General features: G+C 48.5%; 1 protein-coding gene across 1 annotated transcript in view; it reads right to left on the reverse strand.

Annotated features, from left to right (window-relative positions):
• Positions 1-8,548: 8,548 nt before the first annotated feature.
• LOC137522042 (granulocyte colony-stimulating factor receptor-like) overlaps positions 8,549-13,762 on the reverse strand; it is a gene marked incomplete at its 5' end in the record, with an annotated part of 137,859 nt that continues 132,645 nt past the window's right edge. Inside the window, one exon of the mRNA XM_068242062.1 lies at positions 8,549-10,489. Within this exon, the coding sequence (XP_068098163.1) occupies positions 9,641-10,489 (849 nt within the window). The remainder of the gene's footprint in view (positions 10,490-13,762) is intronic.

Here is a 13,762-nt window from a genome sequence, read left to right on the forward strand (position 1 = left end):
TCGTTTTTGCCACTCAAATCTGTGGGCGATTCTCTTATTTTCCGCTTGTTTTTCTTATCTTTTTCCATTGTACCTAATGCAGAATCGAGCGGCAAAACGATCGGACGTGTCGGAAATTATCTATCGAGCCATCTTATCAGCTCAGAATCGAGCCGTGTATTCCCAGCACTAGGCTCGGGCTGATCTCTGCTACTTTCAATGTGTACAGTATAAGCTGTTATTCTGTGCCTGTACTGATAGTAAACTAGCTGCAGTGTGTACTGATCTCTTCTACCTCCAGTATGTACAGTATAAGCTGTTACTCTGTGCCTGTACTGATAGTAAACTAGTTGCAGCGTGTGCTGATCCTTGCTACCTCCAGTATGTACAGTATAAGCTGTTACTCTGTGCCTGTACTGATGGTAAACTAACTGCAGCGTGTGGTGATCTCTGCTGCCTCCAGCATGTGCAGTATAAGCTGTTACTCTGTGCCTGTACTGATAGTAAACTAGCTGCAGTGTTTGCTGATCTGTTACCTCCTGTATGTACAGTATAAGGTGTTGCTCTGTGCCTGTACTGACAGTAAACTAGCTGCAGTGTGTGCTGATCTGTTACCTCCTGTATGTACAGTATAAGGTGTTGCTCTGTGCCTGTACTGACAGTAAACTAGCTGCAGTGTGTGCTGATCCCTGCTACCTCCAGTATGTACAGTATAAGGTGTTGCTCTGTCCCTTTAGGGCTAGTTTCCACTAGAGCGAATCTGCATGCGTTTCCTGCATGCAGATTAGCTCAAACAATACTAGTGGATGGCGCCGTTTCCACTTGTCAGGAATTCTGTGCGGCTCGCTCTGCAGAAAAAATCTGCACAGCAGAGCCGTCATAATTTGCACGCCGCACACCCGCACGCGAATCGTCGGTCATGTAACTAAATAGGAAAACCGCAAGCACTTGAGTCTTGCGGTTTTCCCGGCGTTTCCGCACGCGATTTTGTTAAAAAACCCATGTCAATGCATTGACATGGTTAAAATCGCGTTGTTAAAATCGCGAACGATTCCGCGTGAAAATCTGCATGAAAACGTCAACGAATCCGCAACCGTATGCGGATTCGTTGACGTGTTTTCCGCGAGCAAATCGCGCCGCACAAGTGGAAACGTACCCTTACTGATTGTAAACTAGCTGTTTTTTATGTACAGTATTAGCTGTAAAGCCTGGTACACACATACAATTTTGAATAGACAATTTTACTACTTATAATGAGAGCCCAGCTCTGTTCACAGTATTCAAAGTCTCTTGGCCCTCATACTACATGCAGTGGTAAAATTGGTCAGTGATTGACCAATCAAAATTGAATGTGTGTATGCATCTTTATTCTATGCCTATCCTGATAGTAATCTATTTAATTAAAGGCATCTTGCTACTAATTGCCCTATTTCCTCTGGGTGCTGCGTATGTCTGCAAATTGAACGTGGCACCCATGCTGCTGCAAAGCTGAATTGATATAGCCATGCCATGCACAGCTATAGGGATTCGGATATGTGTGTGCGTACAATCACACAGCCATACCCAGCCACACAATCACACAGGCACACAATCACACAGCCATACCCAGCCACACAATCACACAGTCACACCCAGCCACACAATCACACAGCCATACAGTCACACAATCACACAGCCATACCCAGCCACCAGTGTTGCCAACTCATCCCTTTAATTACTGACATCTAAGTTATACAGGTTCTGGAGCTACTTACACATAATCAGTGCCTTAACTGCATCTACCTAGCCACAAAACCTGTTTAATTCATGTGTGTCAGTAATTAAAGGGATGAGTTGGCAACACTGCCAGCCACACAATCACACAGTCACACCCAGCCACTCAATCACACAGTCACACAATCCCACTTTCATACCCAGTCACACAATCCCACAGTTTTACCCATCCACAGTCACACAATCCCAGTCAAAGAGCCATACCCAGCCACACAATCATACAGCCATAACCAGCCACACAATCACACATTCATACTCAGCCACACAATCACACAGCCATACAGTCACACAATCACACAGCCATACCCAGCCACACAATCACACAGCCATACCCAGCCACACAATCACACAGTCACACCCAGCCACACAATCACACAGTCACACCCAGCCACACAATCACACAGTCACACCCAGCCACACAATCACACAGTCACACCCAGCCACACAATCACACAGCCACACAATCACACAGCCATACACAGCCACACAATCACACAGCCATACACAGCCACACAATCACAGTCACACCCAGCCACACAATCACACACAGACACACAATCACACAGTCACACCCAGCCACACAATCACACAACCATACAGTCACACAATCACACAGCCACACAATCACACAGTCACACCCAGCCACACAATCACACAGTCACACAATCCCACTTTCATACCCAGTCACACAATCCCACAGTTTTACCCATCCACACAGTCACACAATCCCAGTCAAAGAGCCATACCCAACCACACAATCATACAGCCATAACCAGCCACACAATCGCACAGCCATACAGTCACACAATCACACATTCATACTCAGCCACACAATCACACATTCATACTCAGCCACACAATCACACATTCATACTCAGCCACACAATCACACAGCCATACCCAGCCACACAATCACACAGTCACACCCAGCCACACAGTCACACCCAGCCACACAATCACACAGCCATACCCAGCCACACAATCATACAGCCATACCCAGCCACACAATCATACAGTCACACCCAGCCACGCAATCACACAGTCACACCCAGCCACGCAATCACACAGCCATACCCAGCTACACAGTAACACCCAGCCACACAATCACACAGCATATACAGCCACACAATCCCACAGCCACAGTTTTGCTGTGGGACTCTATTATTTGTATTGATGCTCCTGAGTGTTATTAGATTAGCATTTCCCACTATTGAAGCTTGAAGTCAGGCCTTGTCCTCAGAGTGAGTGCACAGCACCTCTGTCCATGTGACGCAGGTTTTGTCCTGTTTCCACTTTCATTCCTGTCCACATTAGAGGAATCACTTCCATGTGAGGAACTGTGCAAGTGATGTAGGAAGAGGTAATGAGAGCAGCAGGTGGTTAGAGGTAAACATAAACATGTGGTATAATGGAGGCTCTCTGACATGCAAGTGTCACATTGCATTCTGCCTGTGCTGGAGTACATATGCCACCGGTATAAGTTTCCAGATACGCTGGCTGGTCTTATCCCAAGACACATGGGGGGCCTGATGCAGTAAACTGCTGTAATCTTGCCCTGCACAGACACCGCACAGCACAGACATTGCAGAATAATGTCTGTGCAGTGTGCATGCCAAAATTCCTCTGCATGACTTAAAGAGACACTGAAGCGAGAATAATTCTCGCTTCAGAGCTCATAGTTAGCAGGGCACGTGTGCCCCTGCTAAAACGCCGCTATCCTGCGGCTAAACGGGGGTCCCTTCACCCCCAAACCCCCCCCCCCCCGCAAAATCAACGACCAAATTGGTCGTAGATTTTGCTGCTGCTGAAGGCAGGGCTAACGGCTGCAGCCCTGCCTTACAGCGCGTCTATCAGCGGCGCATCGCCGCCTCTCCCCCGCCCCTCCCAGCGAAGGAAGACTGAGAGGGGCGGGGGAGAGGCGGAGATATGCGCTGACAGACGCGCGTGGGGCAGGGCTGCGGAAGCGCTCCCCCGCTGCACCGAGGGGGATTTGGGGGTGAAGGGACCCCCGTTAAGCCACGGGATAGCTGCGTTTTAGCAGGGGCACACATGCCCCTGCTATCTATGAGGTCTGAAGCGAGATTTATTCTCGCTTCAGACTCTCTTTAAAGGGATACTGTAGGGGGGTCAGGGGAAAATGAGTTGAACTTACCCGGGGCTTCTAACGGTCCCCCGCAGACATCCTGTGTTGGCGCAGCCACTCACCGATGCTCCGGCCCCGCCTCCGGTTCACTTCTGGAATTTCAGACTTTAAAGTCTGAAAACCACTGCGCATGCGTTGCCGTGTCCTCGATCCCGCTGATGTCATCAAGAGCGCACAGTGCAGGCCCAGTATGGTCTGTGTCTGCGCAGTACACTCCTGGTGACATCAGCGGGAGCGAGGACACGGCAACGCAGGCGCAGTGGTTTTCTGACTTTAAAGTCTGAAATTCCAGAAGTGAACCGGAGGCGGGGCCGGAGCATCGGTGAGTGGCTGCGCCAACACAGGATGTCTGCGGGGGACCATTAGAAGCCCCGGGTAAGCTCAGCTCATTTTCCCCCGACCCCCCTACAGTATCCCTTTAAAGGATATCTGAGCTGAAATGTAAAAATTTTATTTTTACTTACCTGGGGCTTATTCCAGCCCCTAGCAGTCTATGTGGTCCCTCGCTGCAATTCTGTTCAGTGTTGCACAATCAGGCCAACATCTGTTTTTCTACTTGTCTGCCCTCTTTTCTTTCTTACTTACCCAGCTATCTTCCCTTTACCAGTGGCACTTTAGTTTTTTAAACCACTCTGGGTCACCATCTATTAATATTGAAATGTTGGCAGGTTCTAATGCCTCAGGATATGTGAAATATATAATATACTGACACTGTTTGAGTTTGCTGTATCTGACACAAGCCAGTTACAAGGCTTTTGCTTGACACAGGGGGAGATTACAGCTGCCCAGAATCCCCCCTCAGACCAGGGCCAGTGCAGTGTCTGGGGATAGGCACAAGTTGAGACACCAGAATATCTGCAGGTATCCTACAGCTCACAGCACTGCCCGCTTTCTTTCCCTGCCACAGTTGACTTTGGATGGAGCAGCAGCATGTGTACAGAGTATGGAGCAGCAGTGTGTGTACAGAGCATGGAGCAGCAGCGTGTGTACCGAGCATGTAGCAGCAGTGTGTGTAGAGCATGTAGCAGCTGCGTGTGTACAGAGTATGGAGCAGTGGTGTGTGTACAGAGCATGGAGCAGCAGCGTGTGTACAGAGCATGGAGCAGCAGTGTGTGTACAGAGCATGGAGCAGTAGCGTGTGTACAGAGCCTGGAGAAGCAGCATGTGTACAGAGCATGGAGCAGCAGCATGTGTACAGAGCATGTAGCAACAGTGTGTGCACAGAGCATGGAGTAGCAGCGTGTGTACAGAGCATGTAGCAACAGTGTGTGCACAGAGCATGGAGTAGCAGCGTGTGTACAGAGCCTGGAGAAGCAGCGTGTGTACAGAGCATGGAGCACCAGCGTGTGTACAGAGTATGGAGCAGCAGCATTTGTACAGAGCATGGAGCAGCAGCATGTGTACAGAGCATGAAGCAGCAGTGTGTGTAAAGAGCAGGGAGCAGAAGTATGTGTACAGAGCATGGAGCAGCAGCTTGTGTACAGAGCATGAAGCAGCAGTGTGTGTAAAGAGCAGGGAGCAGAAGTATGTGTACAGAGCATGGAGCAGCAGCGTGTGTACAGAGCATGGAGCAGCAGCGTGTGTACAGAGCATGGAGCAGCAGCGTGTGTACAGAGCATGGAGCAGCAGCGTGTGCACAGAGCATGGAGCAGCAGCTTGTGTACAGAGCATGAAGCAGCAGTGTGTGTAAAGAGCAGGGAGCAGCAGCGTGTGTACAGAGCATGGAGCAGCAGCGTGTGTACAGAGCATGGAGCAGCAGCGTGTTTACAGAGCATGGAGCAGCAGCGTGTTTACAGAGCATGGAGCAGCAGCGTGTTTACAGAGCATGGAGCAGCTCTGGGGAACTTAACCTTTCCGGTGGTATAATTAATGCGGATTTTAGGGTCTTTTCGGAATGTTTCAGTCTCTAAACTAGGAAAAAATCATGCTGCCAGAAAGCCAGCCGCAGCCCCAGCACTCACTCACCTCCCTGGGCTCCAGCACTACAATTTTCCCTCTGTCCTCCGGGTGGCGCTGACGGCGATCTCACCAGAGTGATTCAAAATCTCAGAGGAAGTAGAATGGCTGTCTGCGTCTGGATCCCCCGGGAGGAGAGTAGAAATGCCCGCTGCGCTCCATGGCACTGGATTGAGCTCCCGGTGGTTAACCCCATCTGCTGGGCTCTCTCCCACGCCACCATCCTCAGCCTTCTCCTATATCGGGTCCCGATACTTCAGCCTGAGTGATCCAAGGTTTAAAAAAAAAAAAGATCCACTTACCTGGGGCCTCCTCCAGCCCCTGGCAGCCGTCCTGTGCCCTCGCCGCAGCTCCGGTGGCTCGCGGTCTTCCTCGCCGGCTCAGCCGACCTCACCAGGTAGGGTTCCGGGACGGCTTCCTCTGCACTCGACTGCGCGGGTCACGTGGTCCTGCCGACGTCATCTGGACAGTACTGCGCAGTGACCCGTGCGGTGGAGCGCAGAAGAGGCCAACCCGGAATCCGACCTGGCGAGGTCGGCTGTGCCGGCGAGGAAGACCGGGAGCCACCGGTGCTGCGGCGAGGGCACAGGACGGCTGCCATGGGCTGGAGGAAGCCCCAGGTAAGTGGATACTTTTTTTTTTAAACCTTGGATGTGTCCTTTAAGAGAAGTGCGCTCTTTGCGTATCTCTCCAGCAACCGTAGAGGGCACACTTCTCTTGCGTAGACTGGCTGAAGTAATGTGACCCAATACCGGCGGAGGAGAAGGCTGAGTACGCTGGTGAGATCCGTGCAGATGGAGCTGGAGGAAGCCCCAGCTATGTATAAAACTTTTGATGAACGTCAGCTCTGGTACATAAGGGCTCAAACCCACTAGCAGCCTTTTCTAAGCGCTTGTGATTTGTAAAAGCTCTTGCTAATGCAAGTATATAAGCTGAGGAGAGGGCCTTTGCAATGGATGAGTGGGAATCCAGCGTGCGTAACCAGGTAATAGGAGCCCACTGTGAATGCTTTGCACTCCGTTACATAACCTCACTATCATATTAAACCATTGAATGTTGCATTGTCGGAGCTTTTGCATCTTGCTGGGTGTACCACTTCCTTCCTGAGTTCCCCCCAAAATTAACTAAATTAAGATATTTCTTTTAACTTGCAGTGCGTTTCGTTCCTATTTCACGTATGCTCGGCGACCACAACACATTCGTTTTCACTTTGCGTATTTACTTTGGGTTTCGCATTTGCTGCTGCAGCTTTTTGCAGAGAGCTGAGAGGATGAGGTCTACACACATTAATAAAACCATACGTCTCTGTCACGTTCTCAGAGTATCAGTTAAAGGGGAACTCCGGGTAATAAACAATGCATACAAAAAAAATTATATGCCTCGAAATCCAAAGTTCAAAGTCAACCTGATCCAAGGATCAGGTCAAAAAAGGAAATACTTACCCAGGGCCGGTTCTAAACTTTCTGTTGCCTGACGCAAACTTTGGAGAATGCCCCGCCCATAACAGAAACATTGCTATGCAGCATGTAAAAGTTTTTAAAAGGCAGAACATATAAAATGTATAGTTGCTTATGTCTATGAAATATTATAGAGATCTCCTATAGAAATCCAAAAAGACTTACATAGTGGTGCGTTGAAGTACGGTGTAACGGCAGCTTTGTAATGCAGCTTACCGCACTGCAATGTACCATCTATAGCGATGTTCACAGTGTGGCAAGAGAATTCCGGTACTGCAAATGCGGTATGGTAACGTACTGCATGCAGTGCATTACTGCAAAACGTGCATGTTTGGTGCAGTGAAGCATACTTTTAATTGACTGTATGCTTCACTGTATGCGAAGAAACACGTAGTGCATTAGGATTTTTTTGTTCCATTGCACTACTGGTATTGGGCTCCCGGCGGCTAGCCCCATCCACAGGGATCGCTCCTACGCCGCCGTCCTCAGCCTTCTCCTCCTCCGGTATCGGGTCTCGTTACTTCAGCCAGTTGCAGCCAGTCTGACTTAAGAGAAGTGTGCTCTTTGCGCATCTCTCCAGCAGCCGCTGGAGAGATACGTAGAGTGCGCATTTCTCTTGCGCAGACTGACCACGACTGGCTGAAGTAACAGGACCCGATACCGGAGGAGGAGGTGCATGCAGTGCATTACTGCAAAAGTGCATGTTAGGTGCAGTGAAGCATACTTTTCATTGACTGTATGTTTCACTGTATGCGAAGCAACATGTTGGACCACATCACGGAGGATCATTACGATCCCCAATGACTTTTGCAGTAATTTTCAGTGATCGTATACTGTAAACAGTTGGTTACACGATCATTTGTTTTCCCGGTTGCCAACGACGCTTCCAGATTTGGTCAGATGGCTTGGGGAACGATCGTTCATTGGCAGAGATCCCCGATCCATCTGGCTGTTATGTAGCTTTAGGAACAAGGAACATGACTATCAGATGAGCGATACAACTCAACGTTGTATACAATAGGTATCCTTAGAGTTAAATGGTCATTTTATAGGTCTGTGCACATTAGAAATGAATGTGGTCATGCTGACCTATAGAGTGAGAGGTTATTACCATAAAACAGATAAAGGCATGGACACCTCTGTTCCTTATATCTTTGTAGTGATACTGATGTCAGCCACAGTCATTTGGTAGATCCAAAATCAAAACAGGAGACACAGACAATGACGTGTTCATCCAATCTTTTAATGGCAGTATCTGTTGTATCCCTGCGTGCAGATTGTGAAATAAATTACAATGAGAAAATAGTGTATGTGACGAGGGAGGATTTGGCGAGGGGGGGGATTTGCACTTCGGAGCCCTTGGCCTGAACGGGGGGGGGGGGGGGGGGCTGAAGGAAGTCCCAGGTAAGTATAAATGCTTTTATTTAATTCGTCTCAGGTACACCTTAAAAGGAAATAATTATGACAAGCCTCCATATGTCTCCCAACTTGGGTTGTTAACCCCCCCCCCCAGGTATCAGAATGAAGTAGTGTGGTGCACCCCACCCTCAGTATTAGAATAAAGCCTCCTCTCCGCCAAAATAATAGATGATGTATCCTCCGCAGAAATAAGTATTAAGTAGCCTTATGCCTTTGCTTGCTTAGATGACCCCTACTGAGTGGGTCCTATTATTGAACTGCAGTTCCAAGTAGCTGAATGGCAAGCTCATCCCCCTCTGATATCATACACCAGACTCTGCACCAGTGCAGATGCATAGCTACCAACTGTCCCTCTTTTGGGAGCCCTGTCCCTCTGTCCCTCTTTCTCCATCATTTGTTCCTCTTTCAGGACTTTGTCCCTCTTTCTATGTAAATATGCAGTACAGACCAAAAGTTTGGACACACCTTCTCATTCAAAGAGTTTTCTATTTTCATGACTATGAACATTGTAGATTCCCACTGAAGGCATCCAAACTATGAATTAACACATGTGGAAGTATAGTACATAACCAAAAAGTGTGAAACAACTGAAAATGTGTCATATTCTAGGTTCTTCAAAGTAGCCACCTTTTGCTTTGATTACTGCTTTGCACACTCTTGGCATTCTCTTGATGAGCTTCAAGAGGTAGTCACCTGAAATGGTCTTCCAACAGTCTTGAAGGAGTTCCCAGGGAGCGATCAGGCTAGAGGGGGCTTTTTTCCTATTCATCTCTGGTACACTGTAACAGCAGTGTAAAGGTGCCCATACATAACAATAACATTTCTATAGTGCTTTTCTCCCATAGAACTCAAAGCGCTTATGACTGGAATACCACTTTAAACTAACCTAAAAAAAATAAAAATACCACAAACATCACGTTTCGCTTGCAAACACCTGTGGAAAATAAGACTTGGTCTGGGATAATTCACCGCGGTCATTTGGTAAATGGCAGATGAATTGGCCACTGTAAAGATCTGCCATATTTATGAAGTCAGTGCATGTTTTAGGCTCAGTTACAATGGCCATATTGGCCACAGCCTGCAGCCTATCAGAATCCTCCTCTGACTCAGTGTCATTGGCAACCAGTAGGTTCATCTGTTTGAACAGACCGAAATCCAGTTGGACGCTGGGGTTAAGAAACAAGCCATCACTCTTACTTGGGATGTCCAGTAAGTTCTCCACGCTAACAGCGCCATCACGGGCGTCTGTGAAATGGGAGGAGCTGCAGTATGTATCCTGCCTTCGGAAGATGGTTGGAAGAGGTTGAGGTCGATAGTCCCCTGTGTCCTCCTCCATACCAACAGAGGCTATAGAAGGAAGAAGAGAAGTCCCATCGTCCTGGTTGATGGCTGGGATGTAAGGATCGGGCTGCAAGGGTTCTTGAATGTCCAGTTGGACGCTGGAGTTGCGAAACAAGTCATCGCTCTTGCTTGGGTTGTCCAGTAAGTTCTCCACGCTGACAACTCCATCATGGGTGTTCACGAAGTGAGAGTGGCTGCAGTATGTATCCTGTCTTTGGAAGATGGCTGGAAGAGGTTGAGGTCGATAGTCCCCTGTGTCCTCCTCCATACTAACAGGGGCTATAGATGGAAGAAGAGGCGTCCCCTCATCTTGGTTGATGGCTGGGATGTACTCCAGGATCACGTTGGGTTCTTGAATGTCTATGATTTCCGGGTCATTGTATAATGGGTTGATAAAAATGTGTGGCTCATCCATCTGCGCCTGTACAGAGAAAGACGGATACATTTTATTTATTATATGGCCTATTAAAGCATACCTGAAGTGGCATGAAGAGAAAAATATTGGTACATATAGTGGAAGCAGGAAATTGGGGAGCCGCCAATGAAGTTAGGCACTCATGCTAATATCGGTAAATTATGCATATTTGAACACCCGCCCACTATGCAAATAGCAGGCGCAAGGCCAGATTTTTCATAGGGCACATGCCTACAAGCGCCTGATGATGGAAAGACGGCTCACTCCCCTCCCCAAGTGCCTCTCTCCCTCCTTCCCTATGAAGAGTCCTGATGTAAGAATAAATAAGGTTACTCACCCTGCTCTCAGCATCCCACTGACAAAATCTCCCTTGTTGCTACTTAATACTGAGGGTACCTCTGGCTACCTAATGCAAAGGGGCACCTGTAGCTACCAAGAATGGGCAAGGGAAGTGAGGGAGAACTGACAGCTGGGCCAGCCAGCATACTTGTATTGCGGTTCAGGGGTTTGTAAGTTTATGGTGGGCGAGGTCTAGGGTGCCAAGACATCTGTGCCTATAGGCTCCTGTGATGTAAATGTCGCTATCTTATCGGGCACATTGGTGGGGGGATTGGTTAGTGTAAGAAACTCCTAAGGTGTCTGTTATTTTATCATTTACAGCGATGAGTATGGTAATGGGGGGGGGAGGGGTTTAGGGTTTGGCATCATGTGGGGGTAAGTTAGGTTTGGGCAACATTGAGGGTCAGTTACGGTTAAGCATCAGTGTGTAGGAATCAGTTGGTTGGAGGGGTCAGTTAAAGGAAACCCGAGGTGAGAGGGATAGGGAGGCTGCCATATTTATTTCCTTGTAAACAGTGCCAGTTGCCTGGCAGTCCTGTTGATCTTCTGGCATAAGAAGTGTCTGCGTCAAAACCCTGGAACAAGCATATAGCTAATCCAGTAAAACCTGAGTCAGCTGAGTTAGAGTACCTGATCTGCTGCATGCTTGTTCAGGGTTTATGGTTAATAGTATTATAGGCACTTGATCAGGAGGACTGCCAGCCAAATGGTATTGTTTAAAAGGAAATAAATATGGCAGCCTCCATATCCCTCTTACCTCGGGTTCCCTTTAAGGCTAGGCATCGGTGGGGGGGATTGGTAAGGGTTAGGCATCTGCAGAGTGGATCAGGCACTTTAATGTGCTCCAGCCTGTGAGCGGAACTCACAGGGATTGTGTTCACATTCCGCCGCACATACAGCCCCGATGTCACCCACCTGTATGGGGTGGGGGAAGCCATCACCACTTAGCTCTGCTCAAGTTATTGTCTATCGTAGTATGGATACAGAGGCGCCAAAAGGATAAAATAATGTAAAAAGTTTAAAGCTTGAGGAGGCAGTGGTGGACTTACCTCCTCAAAGCAGACACAGAAATTGCCAATGTATTTGTCAAATACAATAAGTATGTAAATAAACTTGTTGCATTTGACAAATACATTGGCAATTTTTGTGTCTGCGGAGTCCACCACTGCCTCCTCATGCTTTAATCTTTTTAGATTATTTTATCCTTTTGGCACCTCTGTATCCATACTGCTCTATATTAAGTCCACCCCTGGTGGAGGGGTGGTACCTCCTTTTTCCCTGATCTACGGAGAGCGACTTCTTAATCCTGAGTGGGGTCAGGTCTAATCTCCCCACCTGCTATTACAGTGGTTGCCTTTGAGGTAACCCTGCTTTGTGAGTATAGCTTATGTCTCTATCATACTTCATTTCAACTACCAGTACATACTACACTATCTTTGGCTCTTGGTGTCTCTACTCTGTGTTCAAGTTATTGTCTAGTCCAGTGTTTTTCAACCAGTGTTCCGCGGCACACTAGTGTGCCGCGGAACGTTGCCTGGTGTGCCGTCCTCTTCTCCCCCTCCCGCCCGTGCCGCCGCTGTTATTAGCATAGCAGCGGCCGCTCTCCCCTCTCCGGCGCCTGTATATTCTAGCAGCGTATCTCCGGCTGCTCTGTCTGTGTGATGCGGAAGGAGGGAGGGCTCGGTTCCCATAGTAACGGCGATACATATCGCCGTTACAGGAAGCCGCTGCCCGGATGCTTCCTTCCGCATCACACAGACAGAGCAGCCGGAGATACGCTGCTAGAATATACACGCGCTGGAGAGGGGAGAGCGGCAGCTGTTAAGGTAATAACAGCGTTGGCCGTGGGGACGGGCGGGAGGCACTATACTGGCTATCCTGGGGCACTATTCTGGGGCACTATACTAGCTATACTGGGGCACTATTCTGGCTATACTGGGGCACTATACTAGCTATACTGGGGCACTATACTGGGGTACTATTCTGGCTATACTGGGGCACTATACTAGCTATACTTGGGCACTATACTGGGGCACTATACTGGCTATACTGGGGGGCTATACTGGGGCACTATACTAGCTATACTGGGGGGCTATACTGGGGCACTATGCTGGCTATACTGGGGCACTATTCTGGCTATACTGGGGCACTATACTGGGGCACTATACTGGGGGGCTATACTGGGGCACTATACTAGCTATACTGGGGGGCTATACTGGGGCACTATGCTGGCTATACTGGGGCACTATTCTGGCTATACTGGGGCACTATACTAGCTATACTGGGGCACTATGCTGGCTATACTGGGGCACTATGCTGGCTATACTGGGGCACTATGCTGGCTATACTGGGGCACTATACTGGCTATACTGGGGCACTATACTGGGGGGCTATACTGGGGCACTATACTAGCTATACTGGGGGGCTATACTGGGGCACTATTCTGGCTATACTGGGGCACTATACTAGCTATACTGGGGCACTATGCTGGCTATACTGGGGCACTATGCTGGCTATACTGGGGCACTATGCTGGCTATACTGGGGCACTATACTGGCTATACTGGGGCACTATACTGGCTATACTGAGGCAACTAAACTCCCTACACTGGGGCAACTATGCTAGCTATGCAGCCGCAACTCCGCCCGTCGCCCCAGGCAGTGTTCCCCGGGCCGGAAAAGGTTGGGAACCACTGGTCTAGTCTATAAGCCGAGACCCCCACTTTTGGGACATTTTTTTTTTTTTGTCCAAAAAAGCTTAGCTTATACTCTTGTACATACGGAAAAGGCAATACATAAATACCGTATTTTTCGGACCATAAGACGCTACTGACCATAAGATGCACCTAGGTTTAGAGGACAAAAACCAGGGTAAAAAAAATATATCAAGAATTAAAGCCAAGAGGCCCTGCATGTGCTTTATGAAAAACTTTATTTGGTA

The sequence above is a fragment of the Hyperolius riggenbachi genome, chromosome 6 (genome assembly GCF_040937935.1).
Source record: "Hyperolius riggenbachi isolate aHypRig1 chromosome 6, aHypRig1.pri, whole genome shotgun sequence".
NCBI classification, from domain to species: Eukaryota; Metazoa; Chordata; class Amphibia; order Anura; family Hyperoliidae; genus Hyperolius; species Hyperolius riggenbachi.